The sequence below is a fragment of the Ixodes scapularis genome, unplaced genomic scaffold (genome assembly GCF_016920785.2).
Source record: "Ixodes scapularis isolate PalLabHiFi unplaced genomic scaffold, ASM1692078v2 PGA_scaffold0__279_contigs__length_252992795, whole genome shotgun sequence".
NCBI lineage: Eukaryota > Metazoa > Arthropoda > Arachnida > Ixodida > Ixodidae > Ixodes > Ixodes scapularis.
Window position 1 is genome coordinate 234,214,739 of NW_024609835.1, and position 26,755 is coordinate 234,241,493.

A 26,755-nucleotide genomic window follows, 5' to 3' on the forward strand; every position below is an offset into this window, starting at 1 on the left:
ACACCATGCTCGAGTCCACAGACGACACAGTGTTCGCCCTCACTGAAACGTGGTTAGATGAAACGACACGCGACGGCCAAATTGCCGACACTGGCCGGTACCAGATCTTTCGCAAAGACCGCTCTACCTCCCGTGGGGGCGGAGTCATGGTGCTCGCCCCGTCTCATATCATCTGTCGGCGCCGAGCCGACCTGGAGCAGGATAACCTTGAGGCTGTCTTCGTAGAATTGCGGACTCCCCGCAGCAAGTTCCTTCTGGCCTGTGTTTACATAGCCCCAAACACGCACTCCTCGAGCTTTGGTTCTCTCCAGACTTCTATCGACAGACTTTTGGAACTCGGCACATCCTATGCAAGTGTTTACCTACTAGGTGACTTCAATGTGCATATTGATTGGAGAGACCTATCGTCGCCTATAGCTGCTGACCCAGCATCCCAGCAGCTCCTTGAGATGGTAGAGACTGCCGGTCTCGTCCAGCTCTGCAGCGACCCCACATACCGGTCAGCTGCCGGCAATGAGTCACAACTTGACCTTTGTTTCACTACAAACCCTACCCTTGTATTGGACTGCTACGCACAGGAAAGTCTGGTCGGCTGCGACCACAAGGCTATACACATTGAATGTTACACGTCTCTCCCCCGCCAAGGACATTTCACCCAAATGATATACCGGTATGGAAAGACGGATCTCTCCCACCTACGCGCGCTCCTTCACCTTGCCCCCTGGTCGATGGTGCTGTCTGAACCCTCTACCCACGAAATGTACGAGCTCTGGACTGACTTTATGACTGCAATCCAGACGGAATGCGTTCCTCACTCGCCAGTCTCGAAGAAAAAGAGGCCTCCGTGGATCACCACAGACATTGTAAAACTTGCAAGACGAAAGCGCCTACTCTTCAATCGTGCTCGAAAGCGACACTGTACATCTAGCTACGTTGAAGCGAGAAGTTTGCAAAAAGACATAAAGAGGCTGGTACACATATCTCATCAGGAGTATGTCACCAGCATTGCAGCCCGAGCAGCCAAAGAGCCTAAGCTGTTTTGGGCCTACGTCAAATCCCAAAGAAAGTCCTCTTCACCTGGCCACCCAGTCTTCAAACACAACCAGAAACTTGTATCAGACCCCCCCACTATAGCCTCTCTGTTTAGTGAACACTTCTCCTCAATTTGGTCTCCCCACATGACTTCCGCCTCACCTCTACCCCGAATGCCTCTCGTACTTCCCCAAGCCTCCCCCTCCCACCCAGCTAATCCCGAGTCGTCCCCTCCACCTGGAGCCTCTCTGTCATCCCTATCCATTACCGAAGAAGACTTGGAGGAATCACTGTCCTCCCTTCGCCCAGCACAGAACCCTGGACCAGACCGAGTGCATCCTGCTTTTCTCCAGCTCTCCGCCCCTCTGATCAAGCCCATCCTGATCCACATGTTTCAACGCATAGTCGACTCTGGCACCGTACCTCTTCAATGGAAGAGATCCATCATAACACCCATCCACAAAGGTAATGGACTTGACACCAACAATATTGATTCGTATCGCCCCATCGCCTCCACTTCAGTTGTGAGCCGCACACTGGAAAGAATAGTAAATACAAAAATCCTGAACCACCTGGAGGACAATGGCTTGCTAAATCAGGCACAACACGGATTTCGAAGGGGACGCAGCTGCGACACTGCCTTGGCAGTAGCAGTTCACATGCTTAGCTCACACCTAGACCAGCGCATCCCTTGCCAACTAGTACAATTGGATTTTTCAAAAGCATTCGATCGTATCGGCCACGCACTTCTCCCTAAAAAACTCCAGAAAGTGGGGATTGAGGGTTCCTTGGCCAACTGGCTAATGGACTTTGTCAGGAATCGAACCCAGCGAGTTGCCTTCCACGGTCATCTCTCGCCACCCTGTACTGTGCTCGCCGGTGTGCCGCAGGGCAGTGTGCTTGGCCCTACACTTTTCTCGCTGTACATAAACGACATCACCGATGGACTGAAATCTAAGGCAATACTGTACGCAGACGACCTCTCTCTGATACAACCAGGAATCTCTAAGGACGCAGTCACCTCCCTTCAAAACGACCTCGATACCTGTTACAGGTGGTCCGTAACACACAGCCTCCCACTAAACCCTACAAAATGCCTTAGCATGACAGTCAGCCTGTCCTTGGCTAAGCCCTCACACTCCCCACCCCTTGCAATAGGTGGCACCGAACTCTCTCGTGTCACTCACACAAAACTGCTCGGAGTCGCATTCGATGAGCGCCTCGATTTTAGTCGCCACATCCAGGGAACTGCTTCACGTGCGAGGCGGACACTGGGTTTCGTCACCCAAGTTACGCGCGGCATGCCAGCCGCACCACTCAGGCACCTATACACGTCGCTGGTACTCCCGCAGCTGGAATTCTGTTCTGCTATCTGGGACCCCCCCTCAACAACGCATAAGAAATCTCTTGAGTCCATACAGCGGAGGGCAGCCCTTACGCTGTACCGACGAGATTCCCCCTCGTCGCACCACACTGCCGCCAGAGATATTTCCACTACCAGACTCCTGCAGTACGCCCAGTGGCGGACTCTGCAACACCGCAGAGACGTAGCCTCGATCAGGCTCTTCTGCCTAATGATGGGTGCTGGCCACCCTGACGTGCCTTCCCCACCTCGCCTCAACAAGCGAACTGGCCGACTACAACCTCCACTGTCGCGAACTTTGCGCCACAAGACATCGTGCCTAATGCGTGCTGCAGAAATTTGGAGGTCACTCCCACACCACCTCACGGAGTCAATCCCCTGCAACCGAGACGACATCCGCGAGTTGTGTAGAACAGTTACTCGGACAATAGCATAATCACCTGTGTGTGTGTGTGTGTGTGTGTGTGTGTGTGTGTGTGTGTGTGTGTGTGTGTGTGTGTGTGTGTGTGTGTGTGTGTGTGTGTGTGTGTGTGTGTGTGTGTGTGTGTGTGTGTGTGTGTGTGTGTGTGTGTGTGTGTGTGTGTGCGCGCGCGCGCGCGCGCGTGCGTGCGCGTGTGCGTGTGTGCGTGGAAAAACGTGTTTTTTTTTTTTTTTTTTTTTTTTTGTGTCTAGATTAGTTTTTATAAGAACTAAAATAGTCTTCATAGCGCCGTCCGGTTGGTGAAAGGGGCACAATATGTGTATGGGCGCACGCCTTTCCCTCCTCACCTGCACACCGAACGGCACCACAAACTTTTAAGTGCAATAAAGTACTATCACTATCACTATCACAGCCAGACGCTTTCAGCAGGGGACGCATGCGTTCAGATAAGCTGCGATTTCAAAACATCATGTCTCCTTTCTGTCCTTCAGTGTTCACTTTGATGTGTGTATACCAAAGCACTCAATGCTGCAAGTAATAAAGTCGTCTATACGTACCTTTCGAAGCGATTGAAAGTGCGTTGGTTTCACTTGGAACCCACAAACAAAGTGCGCCAGCCGAGTGCAGCTGTAGCCTCCACCGTGGTAAGGAGAAACTAGCGCCACAAGTCGCAAGTGGCAGAAAGTAGGGCGTGAGACTGAAAAAAGTAAATCAGTCAGTCAGTCAGATGGGCCAAAACTTCTTTAAAACAGGGCGGGCATTTGTAGGAGGAGTGCCTCTGGTATCGTGAATAACATAAAATCAAATCAAATATCGGGAGACCGCCAGATGGCGCCACCAATGTCGTTGGCGTGCGCAGGCGCGGCAGGCGCTCTCCGGCCCTCCTCCTCCCCCTCTCTCTGCTCTCTCTCCCTCCCGCTCCTTTTTGTATTATTATTATTATTTTTTCGGTTTGTTTTCCTCGTTTGCTCGATCGGTGTCGCGCTGGCCGCTGCGAGCGGCCAGCGCGGCACCGGTCGAGCAGACGAGCCGCGCGCGCTACACTTCGCAACAAATGCGCTTCGCGAGATATTAATTACCAGTGCAATAAAACAAAAACAGCACGTTCATTGAAATGTATATTTTATTGAACACCATTCAAATTAGTTGCAGTATTCCAAGCACGTATTTACAAACTCCGTCGGCAGTCCACCGCCCCTTGAGCGGAACCAAGAACTGTAGTAGGCAGTAAACGTTATCAAATATGTAAAAACCAAATTAACCACTTTAATGTACAAACTAACAGAACAGCACTTATAATCGAATTATCTAAATGCGTCTATAAACAACACCTACAAACAAAAATGCTGAATACCCAAACAAACTAATCAACTCCGATACCCTAGCGAAAATTCCAATGAAGATTTGTATCGGACCAATAGAGATTTCTATCGGTCCGATAGGAATTTCTATTGGTCCCATAGAAATCTGTATCGGTCCCATAAAAATCTGTATTGGTCCCATAGGAAGTTCAGTTGGTCCCATAGGAAATGTGTATCGGTCCCATAGGAGTGCGTATCGGTCCCATAGGAGTGCGTATCGGTCCCATAGGAAGTTTTATTGGTCCCATAGGAGTGTGTATCAGTCCCATAAGAGTGTGTATCGGTCCCATAGGAGTGTGTATCAGTCCCATAAGAGTGTGTATTAATCCCATAGGAGTGTGTATCGGTCCCATAAGAGTGTGTATCGGTCCCATAAGAGTGTGTATCGGTCCCATAGGAGTGTGTACCGGTCCCATAGGAATGCGTATTGGGCCTATAGAAATTTCGATCGGTCCAATAGGCATTCCTATTGGTCCCATAGAAACTTAGACTGGTCCCATAAGGACTTTATCGGACGGTTAGGAATATATCAGTGAAACCAAAAGTTTTGCTGGCCAAATAGGAATGCTTCCTTGACTAGTGGAAACCTCGAATCATTCAATAGGAATGTACCAATCGTGCATGTCTATATTTGAGCAATAGGAATAAATTAGACATATGTCTGTCAGAATAGTCCGTGTCAGAAATACACCAGCCCATTTGATGCATGTGTTATGTAACCTGGGCTGTGTGATGCAAATATCTATTCCAAATGCAAAAAATGTGTCCACTTTAGAACAGCATGCATAAAACTACATCAGTCAAGTTAATTATGCGACAATGTTACGCTTTTTTTTCCTCAATATTTTCGAATGGCAAAAATGGTTTAAGCCCAGGTTACATAACACACCATCATTGTAAATCAATGGGTTATAAAAATTCATATAGTTTTGTAGCTTGAAATAATGCTAGAATAAGAGACTCACACAGAGTCATGCACAATTTAGAGGAAAATAGCACAATGAAATGCTTGCTTTTCTGAATATATTTTAGGGCAATATTCTAAATAAAACTTGGGACCCTGGTGCGTCAAAATAATTTACTAATAAAATACTGTAAGGAAAGTGTAAATAAAAGTAATCTCCACGAAAAATAAAGAAACTATCTTGATGGGTTGAAACAAAGAAATCTACTTCCTACTCCATTTCACCCAAAACAAATGGCAAGTCGGTACTAGTCATGATTTACACATTTATTTAATGTGCTTATAACAGTAGTTGTATTCACCCTCTTTTATTCCTAAGTTTGTAAGGATATTTTTATGGCACCCTCCATCGCGATTCGGCCAGTTTCGGGTTCGATTTTGTAAGGAGCTCATATTGTTGAAAAACAGCACGGCTGGGACAAGGACAAGAAGACGAAGAGAACACAGGACAGCGCCTGTCCTGTGTTCTCTTCGTCTTTTTGTCCTCGTCCAGGTCGCACTGTCTCTCAACATGAATTCTCACCAACTTGCCCAGTTATCTATTCCTATCGAGCTCGTACTAGTTACAGCACCCCATCGCTAGCGACACCTCACTTTTTTTTTTCCCCGACATTGTCTTGTCGTGCGTCGGGTGTGTTTCTGTCAGGGGACGAAAATGCTTTCAAACATGGAAATGTGCTCATTTATTCAAGTTTACCTATCTGTGAAGTCTCCTCTTATGTTGATTATGTTCAAGAAGAATTTGGAAGACCCACGACGCGACAGTCAAGCGAGCACCTCAACACACTTGGTAAGCACGCTTTTGGTCTTTTGTTTGTATTGTAGACGCGTGGAAGTTTGAACATTAGGGAGTTTCAGAACGACGTCCGCAACCTCGAATAAACAACGTCGTCGCTAGTGCGAATGCGCAGACCCAAAACGAGCATTGGGGCTCGGGCTTTGGGGCCCGTTATTTCTCGGAAATAGCGCGGATACCGAAAATGGCGGCGCCCACGACATTTTGTTGATCGCGTCTTCAACGCCCGCCGCCCGCTTGGGACTGCGTGAGTCGCACTTGGCGACCGCGGTTGGTATAGTCATAGCGTACAGAAAATGTCACAGACCGTTGGATTCAGAGCTCAAAGCTATCAAAGCGCGTGTGCTTGCGATCGCGGCAGAAATGTAAATATGCCGGGGTTGCAAGTGGATCGTCGTGGCCTCGGAAGTACAACAGAGCAGCTTGACAGTGACAGAAACATGCGGCATTGAGTATAAAACAACTATAAAAATGTTATTCCAGACGATAAGCTTGTTTAATTTTAAATATATAACATTCTAACTTCAAAATAAAAGCTATCGCAGCATCTTGGTGGCGCTTTAAGTGTGAGATGCTTGCGTTTTGGGTCCCTGGCAGAGAAATGCTTTTGCCGTCCGTAACGCGAGATAAATTAGCGCCCGTTATTCTAAAGCTCCATATTTTCTTGGCTCACTTTTGCTTGTGAAGCTATTTTTTTAACTAGTTGTGCTTGTTTACCTGTTCTTATGTTTGGAACTGCGCGTCGCATAGAGATAAGTAGTCACTCATTCCGGGTGTGATCCGAGAAAGTGTAGATTATGTCAATAGAGCACACTTACTAAATTCCTTAATGCTACCTTCAATGCATTTCTTTAGAAAATGTCTTACTGGTCTAGCAGTGAACTGAAGTGGTTCCACTATAAATTGATTACATTGATCATACTTAATTTCATTTGACAAGTTTTCCATAGTATTCGGTTCATGCAGAGCCACTATACCTTTGCAGTCAAAATGGTTCGAAAATAGCCATCTTTATAAAACGCGTGACAGCATGCGACTAGTTTTGAAGTTATGCAAGTGGACTGGATGGTACTGTCAAGGCAAACAGGGCAAACTTCGATCCCCTGACTTTCCCGAATTAATCTGAGTTTATATACTTACTATGTATTTGTTGACCGAACTAAATGAAGCGTTCTTAGGAATCCCACAAACAAAGCTGATATTAATTTTACACAGAAAACAAAGGAAATCCAGCCTCTTAATTTTTTTTTTTCAGTCTGAAATTTAAAAATGCTCGAGTCATCTATCGAATGGCTTTAGCCTTAATCACTTTCTGTGGTGACATCATCCTCCACCTTTGCCACGCCGCCGATTAATTCTTTTCGCTTGTTCTGCTGCTCATTTCAGGATTTCAAGCAAGAAGTATGCCATTACGCTCTGGCACCTTCAAGACTCAGTTTGTGACAGTGTTCAGCGTCAAGATGCCTTCATAACAGGAGCAAGTGTACCCCAAGACCCTTTTTTGCATAATAAAATGTATAAAGGCACCACCATACCCTGTGTGCTCATGCAGATGGCCTATATGCCAATGCACAAATAGGCCCATACACCAATAGGCCCATACACCAATAGGCCCATACAGCTATAGGCCCATACACCTATACACCCATACACCTATAGGCCCATACACCGATAGGCCCATACACTATAGGCCCATACACCTATAGGCCGATACACCATAGGCCGATACACCCATAGGTGTCAATAAACCGATAGGCTATGGGAATTCTCTATGGGAATTTTTGCTAGGGTATAAAGCAGGCTTGCATTTTAATTTAATTAACGCAGGGTTGCAGGCGAGCTCCATAACAATAAACGATAAATAAACCATAAACAAACTCCCTAATTGGCAACGCAAAGAAGAAAAAAAATCTTCTGGAGTGACTGATTGTGGGCGCTTTTAGGTACTCTATCCTAGAAGCTGTCAAATTAACTAAAGACTCTGACAGCAACTCACTTGGAGGGACCAGTCCTTGCAGCAACGGATTCGTAACAAGAACGGTGAGGCACGTGTTTTTCCGCAAACGAATCTTCCTACATTTTGCAAACGCGGTTGCACCGGCGTGCTTGCTGCACAGATGACACGGACGCAGCTTGCTCACCGGCAGGCTTCCAAAGTCCTGGCGCTTTGCATACGCAATCCATTTCGATGCTGTAATGGAAAGATTGAGAGATCATATATTTCAATGCTTCCAGTTTTGAACGTTGACAAAAAAGTTTGATATAAAGGCTCACCCGCCGTTTGTTGGAAACCGTAAGAATAAGCACTCCGAGTTCTTTTGAAGAACTGTTACTCCACTTGGCCGCGCAGTAGACTCCGTAATACGCCGTCATGAGGCACGCAACTCACTCGGCAGAATCTCTGTCAAACTAGAGACGTCTCTAATCCCTCTAACCATTTTCTGAGCGCAGACGCGCGGCTCCGTACTCCGTGAAATCTACACTTTCGATTTCAACACGCGCGGAACGGTTTGAAACCTTGGAGTGACGACGGTGACGAGCTCAAGCAAAAAGAGAAGACAAAAACGGTCGTTTGCCCTCACACTGAAGGTTGGTGATTGGTCGGAAGAGCCCAGAGTGCTTCGGTTTTGGTAGCGAAGATCCTATTCACGACGCCAGCGCTCAAAAGTACAGCGGCGAAAGAGTCTGGCGTGAGACTGTTGGCTAGAACAACGAATCTGCTCTTTGGGTGGACGTACGAGAGAGAAGCCAGCGACGCGGCGCCCCAATCGGCCCAACCGGGAACTCCGTTAGCTGCATTCGGCTGAGTGCGCGACGAACTTGACGAGCTGTTATCCGTCGGTTCCGCCATGGCCGCCGTCTCGCCGGGTTGGCGCGGTCCAACGAGGTAGAGGGGCTTAGAGCGATAAACCGGGGTTCCGGTCTGCACTCGAAAGTGACCCCCATAAGGAGGCTGCCATTGTACGCAAATTTGACCACACGTCACATGACCAAACCAAATACGTGACGTCACAGGAAAGATGGCAGCGCCCGTGCAGCGGCTGGCCCCAGCTGGGCCGGAGCTTGTCGGATGCTTTGTTGGTTGTCGTTCGTCTCGGCGAGTTGATTTCAGACGCGGAAGCCGTCATATGAGGCCGGTCGAAAGCGAGTTCAGAGTTCAGCGTGGTGTTTGACGTAGGTATAACGTGAAAATACGGAGAAACGGTGTGCATTTCGCTGGTGACCGACCGGGATATTGCCACGGAAAAGACAATCTGACCTACGTTGCTCGGACCTCGGATTGATTCGGATACCGCTAGGATAAAATTTAAGGCGACGTTTCTGTGCTCTCGTTGACCATCGGAATCTTCGAGGTTTGCAGTGAAGCGTGTGCATTATATTTGGATACACAGTTTAGCGACGGAAATTGCGTGAGTCGTGCTTGGCGGTGTGCAATCGTGGTGCAGCTTCGATCAAATGACCGAGGGCTCACTTCGGTTGTGCGGCGCACCGGAAGGCTGCCTTGAAGCTGGTAGTTCCCGTGCCGTGCTGAATGATGCTGTGCTGCTTACAAATTGTTCCGGCGTAGAAGTGCACTTTCACGGAGCACAGGTGTGCGGCGCACCGAAGAGCTGCCTTCAAGCTGGTAGTTCCTGTGCCATGCTTTAGGTGAGGCTGTGCTGCTTCCGAAATTGTTCCGGCGTAGACGTGCACTTTCACGGAGCACAGGTGTTGCAGTTGGCATTGATCCCGCTGGTCTGTCGCACGTTTCGTCAACACAAACGTTTCATCCACACTCGTTACGCGAATTGCAAGCTGTCCGGACATTTCACCGAGCGTGTTACGTACCCAGCTCACGCCGCTTTGTGGCAACAGTCTGCAGTGGCTCATTACCAGAAAAATGGTCCCACATCCATTTCAGTTCAGTTCGTCCACGGCAGTCGCCAAACCCCGAAGGAGAGGATTTATTCGGACAGAATGCAACTAAAGCAATGCAGCTTCTTCAGAGGTCAGGATAGATTCTCTTCTGCTAGTTTTGTTATACTGTCACGGATCCTTGTTCCAGTCCTATCTTCTATCAATATTCACTATTCTGGGACACTGCAGGTCATGCTCAGCTGTAATCGTATGTTCAGGTGGAGGTGCAGAGCACTTTACCCGTAGCCCTTCACTCTGTGTGAACCCGGCGGCTCTTCAGCCGAGTTACCCGATAATGGGACACGGCTGGCGGACTATTCTGCGTCTTATACCCCCGTCGAGCCGTAAGCAAAATCCTGACCCGAGCCTGGCAGAACAACCGCAAGACGACCGAGTACCACAAGGAGTAACCTCGGAAATACACCACGAAGCACCTGAAATCCGAGCCAGTTGCTGCTACCAGGAAAAACCACCGGAATTCGGTCTCCTGTCAGAAAATCCGAAGCTGACTAAGCCAGCAATAACAAACCTGTAGCAGCAAACCGTGTCCCCTCCCACCATTGTTTGCATGCCCGTCGCAAATCACACTCCGACGCTTTTTCACGCAAGCTGTATGAAGATGTCAAGGACTGGATTGAACAATATGACAGTGTCGCCTGCGACATTCGGTGGACAGACAACCAGCTCCTGCAGAACCTATACTTCTCGTGGAAGCAACTGCCGGCGCTGGTCTGAGAACCATGGATCCTCCGTAACGTCACGGGAAGTTTGCAAGATCAAGCTGAAGCGCGCATCCGTCAGCCAACATCAACGAAGGAGAGCCGCATTCTTGATTCTGTCCAGGACACTGCCCCAATGAGAGCGCCACCGCACTCGTGGAGGATGTTTTGCGCTTGATCGAGCGCCCACGCCCACGCCGACCTTGATGCTACAGAAGACAAGAACCTAAGAATCCCATGCGCCTCACGTGAGGGACAACACCTTCCGCAGCCTTGTCCGCAACCCCCCAACAGCAGTCGAAGTGTTCATATCACTGAGGCTTCCAACATGGAGTGTTCACTGCATGCCCGAGCCTGCCACCATGAACAACTGCCCGGCGTCTCGACACTCGAGTTGTCCAGCTACTACTTCGACGCCAGCCTCCCAGGCATCCACGACATTACCCACAACGTTTTTTGGGAGGAGATCAGGAAGCTACTTCCTGCCATCAGTTGCCCGACTTTTATTTTTATTGCCGAGATTGTTTCGGAACAAGTTTGACAGGTATTTCAACCGAGACTTCTGCGAGCGAAGCGGCATCTGACAAACCAAGGGCAACTTACGCCACAATGGCACGACGACCGCCACCGGCTGCCCCTTAGTATTCAATGCCAATTCAATGAGACACTCTAACGCCGAAGCATTCCGGACATCGTGTGTAGGACTGTGCTCAACAAAGTACACTGAGGAAAATGTAGGTGATGCGAATGTGCGACCGAAAACCATTTTGCTACCACTGCATGAAGCCGACCATGTTTACCAAAGCAGCCCGTACCAATGAGTTGGTCGGCGAGGGTTCGTGCCAAACGACCCTCGATTACGTCTCGAGGAGCGACCACGGGAGATTAAGGATTACCTTCTGCGACCTTTGTCCCTGATGCCGAAGGTGCTGAATCGAAGATTCTGAATCCCTGATTACCCCAAAGCTCCTCATGATAATGCTTCACAGCGCACAAGATCAGACACACTTAAAAACGAAAATCACGCATACACAGGAAGAACACTCCTCATGTCCATCACCTCAACAAGAGGTAAGCAAGACAAAGCAGGTGAGCGGCGATGCAGAGACAGTGGATTTGGTGTCGGTTGTCGTCCAAGGACAATACCTAAAAATTTGCTGACACCAATTTTCTGTGTCCACTCCACGAAGCACACAATTTCCAACTTTGAGGGAGAATGCCCCTGAGTGACTTGAAGGAATAGAATGGTTGGTTGCTCTCAAAAGTGAACTGCAAGCATCACCAGACTTGGATAGCAAACAAAAATTGTTGCCAGCTTTCAAGTCAACGGTACAGCAAAAGGCACAGCCACGTAAGCAATACATGCCCGAGCTTGCTACATTGATGCCGAAAACTACCAGGGAAATTTTTGGATTAGAAGCCAGCCCTGCAGCTTCAGTGCACATGACGTATGATTACAAGACAGCATCAGTCGGTCAAAGTTGCCACTCGACCAAACTGAATACCGACGTGCCAGGAGCGTCATCCGACAACAAGGTCCACAGGTACTACGACTGAACGCCTGACACAAGACTGTCGCAGAAAAAACTCGTTATGGAACCATTTACTAAGAATCAATAATTATGTAATCAAGTGGAAATAAACATATTTGATACACTAACCAGATAAACATATTTCCGCTTGCCTTCATGCCTTGAGAGTCTACACACCAAGAATTGTGTCCATTGCACGCTCTGGACCTTACGAGGACACTCGCTTCTCTGACCCTTCAATATTAATTAAGGGGTCATACCAGACTGGCAGACTTCTTGCAAGGGGCTGCATTCATTCAACCTTTCCTGAACATGTGGTGCATCCGAAAACCAACTCCAGTGATGTGAAAATGTTATTTATTAATTTATTCCTTCCAGGGGCCTTCGTAGGCATTGCAGAGAGGATACGTAAAACTACATACATGATAATAGCATTAAAGCACACTGCTGTAACTTGTTAATTGGAAAAACAAACACACCTCTGAGCATATAGTTTAATAGTATGTGTTGATGCATTGTTATATAGCATGACACTTCCTATATGTATGACACAATAGACCCTTTGCAGAACCTTATCAAGCAACACAACCGTCACCATTTTTTTCGGCGCAAAGCACACGAATGGGCCCCAGTTCACGTCGAACACCAATGCAGCATTCGAGTCCAATAGGCGCCGAGCCGAATTCACAGGGATGGCGGACATAACATTCTTGTCAAACAAATACCCAAAGTATGAAATCCTGGGGTAATTACAGTAGTAGCTACTGTAATTTGTTTCATCAGAATTTGGCAGACGGCAAAGGCTACGGTCTCGGTGAGTCAATACACACATTGGAGAGAGGCACATGACAGCATATCACCAGAGTGCTCGTCTGCACAGATTTGTCACACACCTTCGCTCCGTCTATCTGATTGACTCGAGGGGGCTGTGGCGGTTGGCCTTTTCCAAGTTACGGTGATGCGAAGTATAGACAGCCCACACTTTTAAAAAGAGTCTATTGAAGAGACCGAAAGGAATGGTAGTCAACATTTTTCAACAAGACTGCTCTCCAGGCAAGGGATGAACACAAATATGAATCATCTTATCCAGGTAATTAGAACAATTAAATAATTGACCGACTAATACAATGCACTCTTGATGGAAAAGAGTATAGCTGCAATAAATCCTACAAAACAGAGCACAGTTAATCTATGCATGCACCAAAACAGTTGTTCTTATAGCAAATCGAATAGCTTTGAAGCAGGTGCCTGCAACGATTTATTCTTCCCCATACTCAATAAAACGCCAACCTCGTAGCTGAAAATAAGGGTGCACATCGCACTCACACACACACACACAAAAAAAAAGGAAGAAAAGCGATCGAATGTAGAATCGTGGATTAGCACAAAAGGTTAAAATCGCAGGAGCTTCCTCGCTAAAAGTTGCTATGGTTGTTCGGTGACGGAGGGCTGAAACAACTTCCCTTAGGCCTTAACGCGACGTATACATTTCGCGTAGATTCTCAGACATTTCAACGTTCAAACAAAGCTAAGAGAATGCGAAAATTTCATGTTAAAAGCACTCAAAGTTCTATCGATCCTCGGACACATCCCGGAATCCAAGCACCGAAACGGCGATGCAGAGCTGATGCTGTCTCACAGGCGTTAATATCCAGATGATCCAGAGCGATCTTGCGCAAAAACGGTATAAAGTCTCATTCCTTCATATTTTCACATTATACCTGCGTTAGCGAGCACGAAGAAGCCCGAAGTCATCGGAAAGCAGCTGCACATCACGGCTACCGCGCACCGAACAAACTCGCATCCGCCAGCTCTGGGCGCTGCCATCTTACCTGTGACGTCACGGCTCTTGGGAGGTCACGTGACGAGTGGTCACATTTGCGTAAAATATGGCGGCAACCGGGGGGGTGCCACTTCCGAACTTCCGGTTTATCACTCTAAGCCCCTCTACCTCGTTGGCGCGGTCGCGGACGTTGCGCAATGGCGGCGCAATCTCGACGGCTCGCTCAGCCGTTCGTCTGGCAGCGCATGCGCGCAGGCGCGCCGGCTCGCTGGGCTCGCCTCCCGCCTCCCTTCGGAGTTCGAACTGCCTCCGAAGCTCGAGCGCTCGAGCTTTCGCGCGCGCGGGTTGACGATGGAAACTTTTCTCATAAAACGAGTCTGTAACGTATCGTTTGATGGCGCAAATGCACGTATTTTTCCCGTCGTTTTTTACAGTGTGTGAATCTTGCGAAACAGGCGACGAAGAGTGGTGGGTGAAATGTGCTCGCGTGTGGTTGTGGATTTTGTGTACGACGTAGGATTACCCAGAAAGGTAGGTCAATATCGATAAATGTGCGGGTAAGAAGCACGTGACCTGTCAAGCCCATTAATCCTCATTATTTTATCGTGCGAACTGACATTGTCACGTATCGCGTTCGATTTGGGTTCCAACATCGGTAACCTAACTTTTGTTGCATTAAAACTGCAATAAACATTTGTTTGAAAACGATCACTCCAATGAGCACGTCGTTATTGGGCTTTCTCATTGAAAGGCAGGTCGCGGGTGTCCCAGCTAGTTATTCTGAATGGTTTGGTGGCTGTCTAGCATTTCAAGCGCTCGAGGCTGTGTGTACTGTGTGCCGTACGTACACTTGCGCTTTCGATCAATGTGAATGTGTTTGCAACGCGGAACGTTTGTGTTCTGTGTGTATCCACCTCCAATATCGTTCTCTCTCGTATTGCCGTATGGTAACTCCTGCTGTTCTACGATATCATTCACGCGATGTCGTATTGTGGGCGTACCGATATCTACATGTTGCTTCACGGGCGATCAATACTGTGTTACGTATCCTCTTAGTCCGCGGTATATGCCGACGTAATTCATGTTGGTAACTTGGAATTCGTTCTGAGATTTATCCACGCGATATTGTATTCTCCTTTGGGCCCGTGATCGACGACCGATATTTATATATCGTGTGGCCGCACAGTATGTCCATGTCGGTCACCAATATGCACGCGGTGTCGTATTCTATTCCAATAACCGTAAGTTCTGTCGGGATATTGTGCTTCGATATCGTGTTGTATACCAATAACCGCAAGTTATATCGGGATATTGTGCTCCAATATCCTGTTGTATACCAATAACCGCATACAATATCGGGATATTGTGCTCCGATATGAATTTCCATCGTGCGTATTGGGTTAATCGGATAACAATAAGTTTTTATTGTTTCCATCAACTTCATTGGAATACAATATTTCCAATAAGCCGAGTTCATATTGGCCTTTTTCAATAGGGTATACATATGTATATATGAAAGATGTCGTTCACAAAATCAAGAATAAACGTGAACCAAGATTGTTTCCTTGGGGCACTCCGGGGGGCGACAAAAATTTATCAGACATGAGCCCTGAGAAACGAACATAATTTTCACGACATGAGAGTTAACTTTTAAACCAATGGCAGTATGTTGGGCACAAACCATAACTATCAAGTTTGGTAAAAAGAATATTGTGATCAACCTTAGTGAAGGCATTCGTCATATCGAACTATATTGCATCGACTTGTGCATGGCGACGAATAAATGGAAGAGTATAATCTAAAAAAGAGCACAGATTAGCTTGAACTGACTTTCCCTTCAGAAATCCGTGTTGCTCTGGGTTTATCTCTAGGCTGGAGTAATTGTACTGACATTTGTGTATTACCATCTCAAAAACCTTGGGAAAACTACGCAGTAATAAAACGGGACGGTAGTTGTTTACAATACTAGGATCCTCTGATTTGTGAATCGGAACAACTACGGCGCTTTTGCAGATAGGCGGAAATATTCCTGAACGAAGTGATGAGTTAAATATAAGTAATAAGACAGGAAACAGAAGCTCTGCACACCCTTTCACAATAAAACTGGGAATGCCATCTGTAACGCAAGACAGCTTAAGTTTCATTTTAAAAATGCTTTCCTTAATTTCAAGTTAGTCAAATGGGGTAAAAGAAAGAAAATCTAAGGTGCCTTGGCACGTCGTGCTACCCTCAGTTACTGCCGCAGGCAAAAAACAGGATTTAAAATGCACTGCAAACTTATTCGCAATTTTACTTAGTTCACATGCGTAACCAGAATCATCTCTTATGGGGACGACATTATGATTTCGCTTCTTTATTGATGGTACATACTTCCAAAAGTGTTTGGGTTTCGTGTGCATAACGGTCTCAAGTGCAGCCGTATGCATACTTTCGTCTTGTTTAAAAAGCCTTTTTGCAAAAGCACGACACACACTAGATTTGGCGTACCACTTATGCACTCCAGATTTTTTAAGAAGACGATAATTATGAAGCTTACGTCGCAAGCAACGCCTGAGCTCCCTTGAAAACCATGACGGTACTTGTTTGCACGAGAAAAATGCTTAGGAAAGGATTTATTTATGGCGCTCGAAACTACTGTTGTAAGAGCCTCAGCAGCGCCGAATCCGCACAATTATCTTTCAAGATCGGTTGCCAGTTATAGCTCTGCAAGTGCTTGTACATATTAACGTAATCTCCCTTACTGTAAAAAAATATTCCTGGCTGCACGAGCCTCGTTGACGCAGCGGAAAAAGAAATGACACAATAAAAGGGGGACGGAAATGATCAACACGTGTTAAGGGGTCCACAATTGGCATGATACAAACAATTGGCGAGAAACCTAAAACAAGGTGAAGTATATTTGCCTCTGAATTCTGGATAATATCGCTTCGTACGAATCCATTCAAATAGATAAAATCTAACATGCTGGAAACATTCAGGCTGGTAACCTTGCTCGCCAACGAGTCATAACCTGACAGCCAGCCAATTTCTGGTAAATTAAAATCCCCATATATCTGGACACGAAGCTGCGTCATATCAAGCTTTTGTTCTAGATTTTGAAAATGACGGGCGAAAACCACTGAGTCAGAGTGTGGTGGAAAATAATAGTTCCCTATCAGATAATTAAGCACCTCACAGGACGTAACCTCAACCCACACACATTCCGGGTAAGTCTCCAGGTCATATCTTCTACATGCTCACAGTGACGCGTCCACGGCGGCTAAAACGCCTCCATATCTGTGCCCCTTAATTGCATAGTTACGGTCTTTCCCAAATGCTGTATATGACGGGGGAAAATATTGAGAGCTATTAATACTGTCCTCTAGACAAGTTTCAGTAAGACACACAATGATGTATGGATTGCCCACAATTTGCGACATAAACTAGGAGGACTTCGTTCTAAGGCCGCGAACATTCTGGTAATAGAGCGTGCATTCCATAGTAGAAGGTTAGAAGGTTAAGCATTTACATCGACCACTGTCGCCGACGTGACTCTAAGAATGCCGAAAAAAGGGCAAGAAAGACATCCGGTTGGCCAAGTGTCCGGTACATTGATATCGTCAAAGCCGTCGTTCTCGACAGCCACGTGAAAGGAGGCATAGCTATCGTTTTCTTTCTTTCAACGGTGGAGATCGGCTCAAGTACGAAAATAAAGGTATGTATAAACAATTGGTTTCGTTTTGGTTATTGATTTTTTTCTTTCGCCTCACTATATATGTTTAATGTATGTAACTTCACATATTTTAACTGGTTTTAACTATCAATTAGTGATGTAACTGTGACTACTTTCGTGGTTTCGTCAGGCGGTATCAGTGACTTGCTGCACGCTGGCTGACGGCCTTTTAGCGTTCTCGCTTGGCAGTGGTTCTAGTGGTTTCTTTATACGACATGGCATGAGTTGTAACAATGACAAGCTTATTTCCATCCTCAGTTAATGGCGGTGGTCGAGAAAAAAAGCTGTCTAGCCGACGGCAGCATTTTAAAACACAAAATGACTAAGGTATTCCTAATATGTTACGGTGCGGTAAATATCGGAACGCGAAAGAATAGCACACGACGAAACAGCAAACGTCAAATTGGCACACTGTCAAAATAATGCAGCGACAAAACGGCACGCGTCAAAACAGCGCGCGACAAAGCAGCGTGCGACAAAACAGGACGGTGTTAAAACAGCGCGGAGCCGAAACAGCAGAGCCAAAACAGTACGCACGCAACTGCATTGTTTTTTGTTATCATTGTGTTTTGTTTTTCTTTTTTGCCGAAGGACTCAAAATTCGCAGCACGCGCCTAAATGAAGTACTTCCAACGTGTTTACCACAACATGTGTATTGCCGTTACATGTTATTATCTACAGTTATAGGACTTTATATTCTTACTGGTTTATAGCTTTACATGAATCTTCAGTAATATACAGCATTCCCACCGCAAGCGAATAAATATAAATATAGTGCCGGTTTTTAATGACTGATCGGTTGTTAATGCGTTAACGTTTTATATAAATACAAATTCAGCACACTATTTATCAAAAGAAAAAATGAAGATCACAATTGAGTGAATTAGTGGAAGAGCTAGTTCATTTGACATGCATGCATACTTTACGTCTATCTTACATTCAGTAAGAGAACGACAGCCCAAAAAAGTGCAAATGAGGGGCTTTGTGCCATACTGGCACATGACTTCCCGTAGTCTTTGTTTTGTGACTGACCAGAAGAAGCATATCATTCTATGTTCTAGACTATGCTGCAAATAAACATAGTCTGGTACATAGCATGCAGTCAGAAGTGAACCGCTAAATGCACCAGCCGCCATCGACCCAGCAATAACGCAACAACGATGCACCAGCTGCTGCACGGCAGGTGTCAACATCGAGCCACCATCGGCGCTCGAGCCTGACACGAAAAACCCGGCGATCTCGTGGAAGGAATGGCGGTCCTCCTACCTCATCTACGAGACAGCCTGCGAGTGCGCCAAGAAACCAAAAGCAGCACGGAAAGCGCTCCTCCTCCGTGTACTTAGACCCCAGGAATGTCGGATATACCAGACATTTCCACTGCCTTCACCCTTGCCCACAGAAGCCGCAGCCTCCTTCAACGAGGTCGAATATATCTTAGAGCAGTTTGACGCGCTCTACCAAGCCTACAAGAACGTAACCCAAGCAACTGGCATCTTTAACTCGATGACACAACAGGCGGGCCAGTTCATTGATGAACTCGTCAGTGAGCTCAGACCTCAGACTCAACGTTGCGACTTCGGCAGCACGAGGATCGGCTCATTGATGACAGGATTATCGTTGGGATCGAAAACTCGGTACTTCGCGAACGGGTTTTCTGCGAGCAGAACCTTACTCTTGAGAAAATAATAGCAACCTGCGAAACCGCAGAAATATAAAAAAAGAAAACATGTCAAGGATCACCAGGCATCTGCACCGAAGACAGTGGTGGGCGAGATGCATCGAAACAATTGGCGAGATGCCAGTTTTGACCGCGAACAACGACGCCGGTAAAATTACCCAACACAACCGCCGCAACAACAACAACGTCCGCCACAACCGCAACAGCATCCACAGCACTCGCCTACAACCCGGCCATGCCCGAGGTGTAGTACGGTGCATGCCCCTAGAAGTTACCCTGCCTACGGGAGCAGCTACTTTCGGTGGGAAAATTAGGACACTCTGCATCTGTATGTCGACAAAGATGATGTTGCCCAGCGAACCACATATCCAGTCTTGACAACGACGGTTTCTTCCTGGGACAGCTGACTGTGGATAACGCTCAGACAACCTCTTCGACGGCCACACACCCTTAGAAAAAAACTAGTAAAAAGGTAGAAACTGCAGCAGTTACTACCCCTTTGTGAACGTCACTACCTTTCACTAACTATTGACTACCTCAAACGCGCGATAGGTAGCAAAAAGTTAGCAGATGCAGCCATTGTTATCTTTTTCTGACGGTTATTACCTTTTTACTAGCTATTTGCCACCGCAAAACCGCGGAGAAGATGGCGGCGCTTGCTTCATACCGGATTGCCAGCGTTAGCGACGTACCTGCTGTATCGGATCGCAGGGGGAGGTATCTACACGCAATCGTGGCGTCAAATAGTGTATGAGGGGGCATGTTTAAAGGTTGGAGTTGCCTTTATAGCGATCGCAGCCTCCGTACCAGCACGATGTGTAAGCCAGCGCTGCAGCGAGCGCAGCAGCCATTGTTGATGCAATGGCCATGCGGCTTACTCACTTTCTGTCTCGTTTGCATTCGTTTGTGAGCGTTTATATTTTCATTTTAGTTTAACTGGGATGAAAATAGCCACGTAGCACATACTAAAAACGTTTCCAAAAAAAACAATTGTTTCCGTTTTTTTTATTTAGTTTTATTTTTTTTTAAACTAATGCATTCCTTTCAAAAGCAACGCTTGGCAATATTGTACGACAAGCAAGGTAGGGCCAGTCGGAGTTCGCAAGTCGCTAATCTCTCCGATGTGAACCTGCCGTTTTTGCCTTGTGTCGTGTGCAGTTCTCGTGTTCGTGTGCTGGAGTGCACAGTTAACGTTCGAGCGCTCGACGGGGCGAATGTGTGAGTGGACCTGGACTGCTCCGAGGGTAGTTCTAACGAGCCGGTGCACGCGATGAGAGTTGTCTCTCAGATTGTTCAGCAAACCTTGGTATGCGTTGAGGTAGAAACAAATCACTTCTTGTGCTCGTTGCACCACTATGCCGTTCCGTGTCAGTTTTCAGCTCATAGTGGCACAATGAGTGCAAGAAGCAACCTGCCTAAACCTCAGCAAACACAGAGGTTCACTGAAAATCCGACAGGTGGCTCTGATAGTACCACACGCCATGCGTCATGGCGCTTCAACTAATATTGGTCACAATAGTACTTCCTCAAATGTTTCTGGTTTTTCTGTACCACCTAGCCATTCCACCCAGCGAAACAATGTATGATTTCAACCCTTCATAATAAAAATATCAAAGCAATGCAGCTTGTTTGAATTTGTTCTTCTTAGTAGCTGCATTCGCCGTACGCAAATGTCGGGCTGGCGATTACCAGTGTGCAGTGGACAATATAATTAAATTATAAGTGGGATATGCACCTCGTCATGCTCCAGGCATGGCATAATTAAGTTTCCAGATTATGCATTCACATATTGTTGTGTTTTTAAGTTGTGGCCAACTCGAACTGTTTCAAATTAGCCATGAAACCACCATAATCAAACCGTAAAAAAAATAGGCGTCTCAAAATACGACAGGTCATTCGACCATTAGACCAAACCAACAGACCATCAAACCATCAGGCCATCAAACCATCAGGCCAACAGACCATCAAACCGTCAGGCCAATAGACCATCAAACCATCAGGCCAACAGACCATCAGGCCATCAAACCATCAGACGTCCCAAAATACGACTCCATCAGACCATCAGACCATCAGGATTTTCCTGATGGTCTTTTCGATAGGGATGGTTTGGTTTAGTAAGGCTAGTGGCGCTTCGCACTAAGCCTATCATGGTGTTATGTCTCACTCTGCACGTAACAGTGGCGCGCAGTTCTTGTTCAAAGCAGCAAATGTCGATTTCCATCTTGGACAACCGTACCACAGTGTGGTCGCAAACATGTTCGGCTCGTCCTGGCTGTCATTTGCGCGTCTGCTCCTTCGTGTGGATGCGCTTGGGAGACGGACGAACCGCGGACATGATCAATCCGTCTGTGGATCAGTTTGTCGTGTGAACAAGCCATCAATGAAGAGTGCTGTTCATTTTGAACTTGATATAAATAGCCCATTTGCAAAATCCCCCAAGCACGAGGATTTGTGGGATAAACTGTCCCTTGCCTAGCCGCTCTGCCTTGAGATTGCATTGCCTTGTCGCTTGCCTCCTCTTAATCCTGTTTTTTGCTTCCATTACCTGTTTTTATCTATTCCAATGTCTTTTTTATTGCTTCTAAGCATAGGCGTAGACTTCGGGGGGGCATCGGGGCTCGTGCCCCCCCTGGTGAGATCCGCGGGGGGCAGAGGGAGGCAGGGCAGGGCCCAACCCTCGGGCCCTGCCCTGCCCCCCTAAGATACAGCGGTGTGCTGTATCTTAGTTTAGTAAGCGGCACTCGAAGGCGGACGCTACAGTGCGAGTAAATGGAGCGAGCGTGGGTGGCCAAATCACAGCGCGCTCGGCTCTTGCATCACGATAGTTGATTCAGAGCTGTGCCTATCCCTATGACATGTGCGCGGGTGTTCATAAACGGCTCCTCTCGACTGTACGCGGGTCAAATTGAACCAACACAAACAGCTAACAGCGCGATAGGAATCTGTAGCAATGGTAGTACTCCTCCCGGGAAACGACGCGCGAAGTGGCGTGTTGTCCGTCGGCACTCCCGTCGAAAAAGGCAAAATAAAGCCACAAATACTATATACAAGAAATATTGTGCACAGAAGAGAACTGAAACCCTTAGAACCGATAAACAATACACTGGAATAGATAAAATTATGTAATGGAATCGAAAAACAAGATTAAGAGAAGGCAAGCGACAAGGCAATGCGATCTCATGGCAGAGCGGCCAGGCGAGGACAATCTCTCCCACAATTCCTCGCGGGCGGGCCGGGGCGCTCGGGAAAATAGCGAATCGTCTATTAACTGAGCAGCACCTTTCTGTAGGATGGCTAACCTAACCTAAAACCCCTAGATATGTTTATGTTAGTTTCTTAAGTGGTGTCAAAGTGCCAGTGCACGAGGCCCGTGCAGCACTTGGACGCAAATGGCAGTGTAGCCCTGAAAGGAAAGACATTTGGAAGTGAGTTACATGTGTCTCTCGCGTTCATACAATTCAAGCTGAACCGTATGTATGCGATTTAGCGAGCGACGGCAATGACTGACGGAGAGCTCTCATTGCTCGGTTTCTGGATTTCTAAAAAGCTTTGCTCATCGCCTCGGTCGCTTGCTCCCGTCGCTTTCATGTTGCTTGCCTCGTTGTGCAGCTGATCGAGCGATAGCAAAAAGGGTCGCCATCACTTTTCTTGTTGCTCGCTAAATCGCTTACATGCGCTTTATACTTTATAGTTGTTGGCACTTGCCAAAATGTGAAGCATGCAATTTATTAAGGGCTTTGCCCTTGCTGACTCTCAGACTGCTGGGATAACTTTGGGTTTCAGTGAAATACGACCACGTGATTTCTCCCTTTGCTTATGAGCTGAGGAGGAAGTAGTTTAAAACACTTTTTTTTCTGTTTCTTTTGACACTAGTCAATGCGCGTTATTTTTTTCTCCTAACCTTTACAGTGAAGTACTGCCAGAGGGTTAGTAAAAAAGTGCACCATATACAAAATTTTTTTATAAGAAGTCAGTGCCCCAGTCGAGAGAGAACTCGTTTATACACTTCGCAAGCAACATCATCAATACAGACCTTGCTTCTAAAGGCGCACGTCACGCAATGTTTCGAGTAATTTCCGAGGACGAAAATCGAACTTGAATCTAACCTCCCACAGTGGAAGCGAATACAAGCGCCATCGCACTAACGGGTACCTTTAGCAGTCATGGGTGCCGCAAAACACACCACCTAGCTATCTGGTACCAAGCCGCCACCCGATTTGCTGGAATCAAGCTCCCTGATACACTCACCAAGTGCCTCGCTTGGCCCCCCTTGCCTCCGTTGGGACCTTTGCCTTTGGTTGCGATCCCGCAATCTGAGTGCCCGTGCAGTGACACGTCAATTCCGTGGCTTCCTTGGCCAAAGCTGGAGGGCATCTAATGCGGAAAGCACCTGTGCGACAAGGAACCGCACACGTTCGCTTTCACGCCGTCTGCACACAAAAGGATCACGTCATAAACGCTCCGAACAGAAAGGACTCAAAAAGTAAAACGAGTGAGCGAGCAGTCACCAATTAGACTCATATCCACAGCTGGTTTTACGGGCACGCCGGCACCTAGCGCACTTCCCTTTTCCAAGAACGTTCTTCGATGTTTGTTCCTAAAGTCTTAAAGCACCCGAAAGTTGCGAAAGTTTTGAAACTCGCTTCGTTTTTGAAAGTTTTGGCTAAGTTTTTGCGTTTTGTTACGATGGCGATGGCGATGTGGCGATGCTCGTTGGTTCCGAGTTCTGACCAAGTTTATTTGACGCAACGTGAATTTGCTTGTTTTATTCGACTTAAATTAAAACTTTAAGATACAAAAAATTGTTTTAAGATTTATAAAATTATTTGTAATAAAGCATGTCGAAGCGCATTGTGTACTAAACTGGAGCTTGGCTTCGTCAGCTTCGTTTCAATTTAACATGGCGGCGACTACTATTGTGCCGTGTACCGTGCTCGACCTATTTGCTGTGCATTGGTTGTCCTGTTATCCACCTCCTGCGACCCTCATCAGCCCCAAGCATGCTGTCTAAGTATTGTGTCGTTGCCGGAAAGAATATCCAGTCTTCTTGGAAGCGTTGCTCGAATGTCGTCGGCACCCACGAACCGACTCGGCAAGCCTCACGTCGTTGCTTGGTTCCTCCGCGTTTCCGGCGATGGATCCCCCAGCCCTGGCCTCAGCCCTACAGGACGTAGCCGGTGAAAAACAATCTACGACAACGCGGTGTCTTTGGGATGCGATTGCTACGATCAGTGGCTCTTAAAACCTCAGTAGCCCCCCTTCAATAGTGAACTCTTCGATGTGAACGCCCTTACCTTCAGTGTCCGGAGACTGCTGCAAACCTCCGACGAGAGCGGACGTCTTCTCCGGGCTCCGCAAACCCCAGTGAACTATACGCGACTGTACGTGATCCTTTTATAAACATCGCCGCGCTCCGTCGGCCCGCCGCAGCACGTCCGCCAAGAGATCGGTTCGCTCGAGTCTCGTTCTGCGAGCGGCACGCCCGTTTCTGCGTCGAATATGGCTACAGCCGACATCGCCGCTTCGCAGCACACCAATATCTTTGCGTCCATCCTGAGCCAGGACATGAAAATCTCTCTAGAGCGAGACGACCAAGGTGGGAAATGGATCACACTTTGACCCCGAACTTTGACCCCGAACTTCACGTAGTTATAGTGCATCTCCCAGTCCGTCCTGCTGGTGCAGCTGCGCTGCCTCTTGACAGTTAGCCGGCGTTCTTGCAAGCCGCACAGCTCCCTGCTCATACATGTACCGACGTGTCGCTCCACCTCCGGCAAAATAACCGTCCTCCGCACACATCACGAAGCGATCGTCAACTGGCTACTTCGCATCACCAATATCACCTTACAAAACACTTCCCCTCCCGTCCACTCCTACCTAGCCGCTCCAAACAACTCCTGCCGAGGTGTTATACGTGAAATCGCCTCGGAGGCCACCCCCGACGAGATCATCAATGATCTGGAGTCTTATCAAGGTGACATCCTTCACGCAAGGCGAGTAGGCACAACAGGTTCAGCCATCATAACCTTCATTGGAACCCATGTCCCTTACACAGTGTGCTACCGCCGCCTTGAATTTCGCTGCCGTCCCCACAAACCCCGAGCCCATCATTGCAACAGCTGTGTCGAGCGTGGCGTCACGTCACCCCGAGGTCACGTCACCCCCTCCCCGAAATCACGTGGGGGTCACGGGACCTGGGGGCGTCACGTGACCCCCCCAGAGAAATTTTTCCCCAAGATTTAGCGAGGAAATGTTTCCACTAACTCTAGGGGGGAAATTTTCCGTTCGATTTTGCGGGCAATATTTTCCGCTAAATTTAGCGGGGAAATTTTCCCGCTAGATTTAGCGGGGAAATGTTTCTGCTAGATTTAGCGGGAAATTTTTGCACTAGATTTAGCGGGGATATTTTTTCGCTAGATTTAGCGGGAAAAATTTTCCGCTAGATTTAGCGGGGAAATGTTTCCTTTAGATTTAGCGGGGAAATTTTTCCGCTAGAATTAGCGGTGAAATTTTTCCGCTAGATTTTGCGGGGAAATTTTTCAGATAGATTTAGCGGGGAAATGTTTCCGTTAGATTTAGCGGGGAAATTTTTCCGCTAGAATTAGCGGGGAAACTTTTCCGCTAGATTTAGCGGGGAAATTTTTGCGCTAGATTTAGCGGGGAGATGTTTCCGCTAGACTCAGCGGGGAAATGTTTGCGCTAGATTTAGCGGGGAAATGTTTCCGCTAGACTTAGCGGGGAAATTTTTGCGCTAGATTTAGCGGGGAAATGTTTCCGCTAGACCTAGCGGGGAAATTTTTCCGCTAAATTTAGCGAGGAATTCTTCCGCTAGACTTAGCGGGGAAATGTTTCCGCTAGATTTAGCGGAGAAATTTTTTCTTCTAGATTTAGCGAGGAAATTTTTCTGCTAGATTTAGCGGGGAAATTTTTCCGCTAGATTTAGCGGGGCAATTTTTCCGCTAGATTTGGCGGGGATAGTTTTCCGCTAGATTTAGCGGGGAAATTTACCTATAATGCACCGCGCGGTTACGCCGACGGCGACGGCGACGCCGCTAAAGCCGGAAACGGGTGCCTAAGAGCTGCGCTCTAAAAGTAACGGAAAAGTAATTGGTAACGTAACGAGTAAATTAATCCGTTAGTTTCCAGCGAGCGTAATTTGTAAAGGTAGTCCATTACATTTTTCAAGTAAGGAGCACGAGTCTGCTTCTTACAACGGGCCGGTAGAAGAACGGCGGAGTCTAGCACATGCGCTGTATGAGCACGCAGGTAGGTTTGCCAAGAGGCCGGGATTTACAAACATTTGACAACATAGAGTTGACACAGGAGATGCTAGGCTACGGAATCGTAATCCCAGACCGCTGAGTGCGCACGGACCAGTTCTCCTAGAGAAGGCTCTCGATGAGGTGATAGACACGGGGAACGTGCAGCCTTCACAAACCCCCTTAAATTGCCCTCTAGTCTGCGCGCCAAGAAAAGAAGACGGCACCGGCTCGCCTC

General features: G+C 47.3%; 1 protein-coding gene and 1 long non-coding RNA gene across 2 annotated transcripts; both read left to right on the forward strand.

Moving 5' to 3' along the window:
• Positions 1-1,421: 1,421 nt before the first annotated feature.
• LOC121838248 lies at positions 1,422-2,831 on the forward strand. Its single transcript, XM_042294364.1, has 2 exons — positions 1,422-1,497; positions 1,963-2,831. The coding sequence occupies exons 1-2, from the start codon at positions 1,422-1,424 to the stop codon at positions 2,829-2,831; spliced, it is 945 nt and encodes a 314-aa protein (XP_042150298.1).
• A 2,811-nt stretch (positions 2,832-5,642) lies between these two features.
• LOC121833439 lies at positions 5,643-7,469 on the forward strand. Its single transcript, XR_006076714.1, has 2 exons — positions 5,643-5,931; positions 7,324-7,469. It is a non-coding gene; the product is annotated as an uncharacterized LOC121833439 (long non-coding RNA).
• The last annotated feature ends 19,286 nt before the right edge of the window (positions 7,470-26,755 follow it).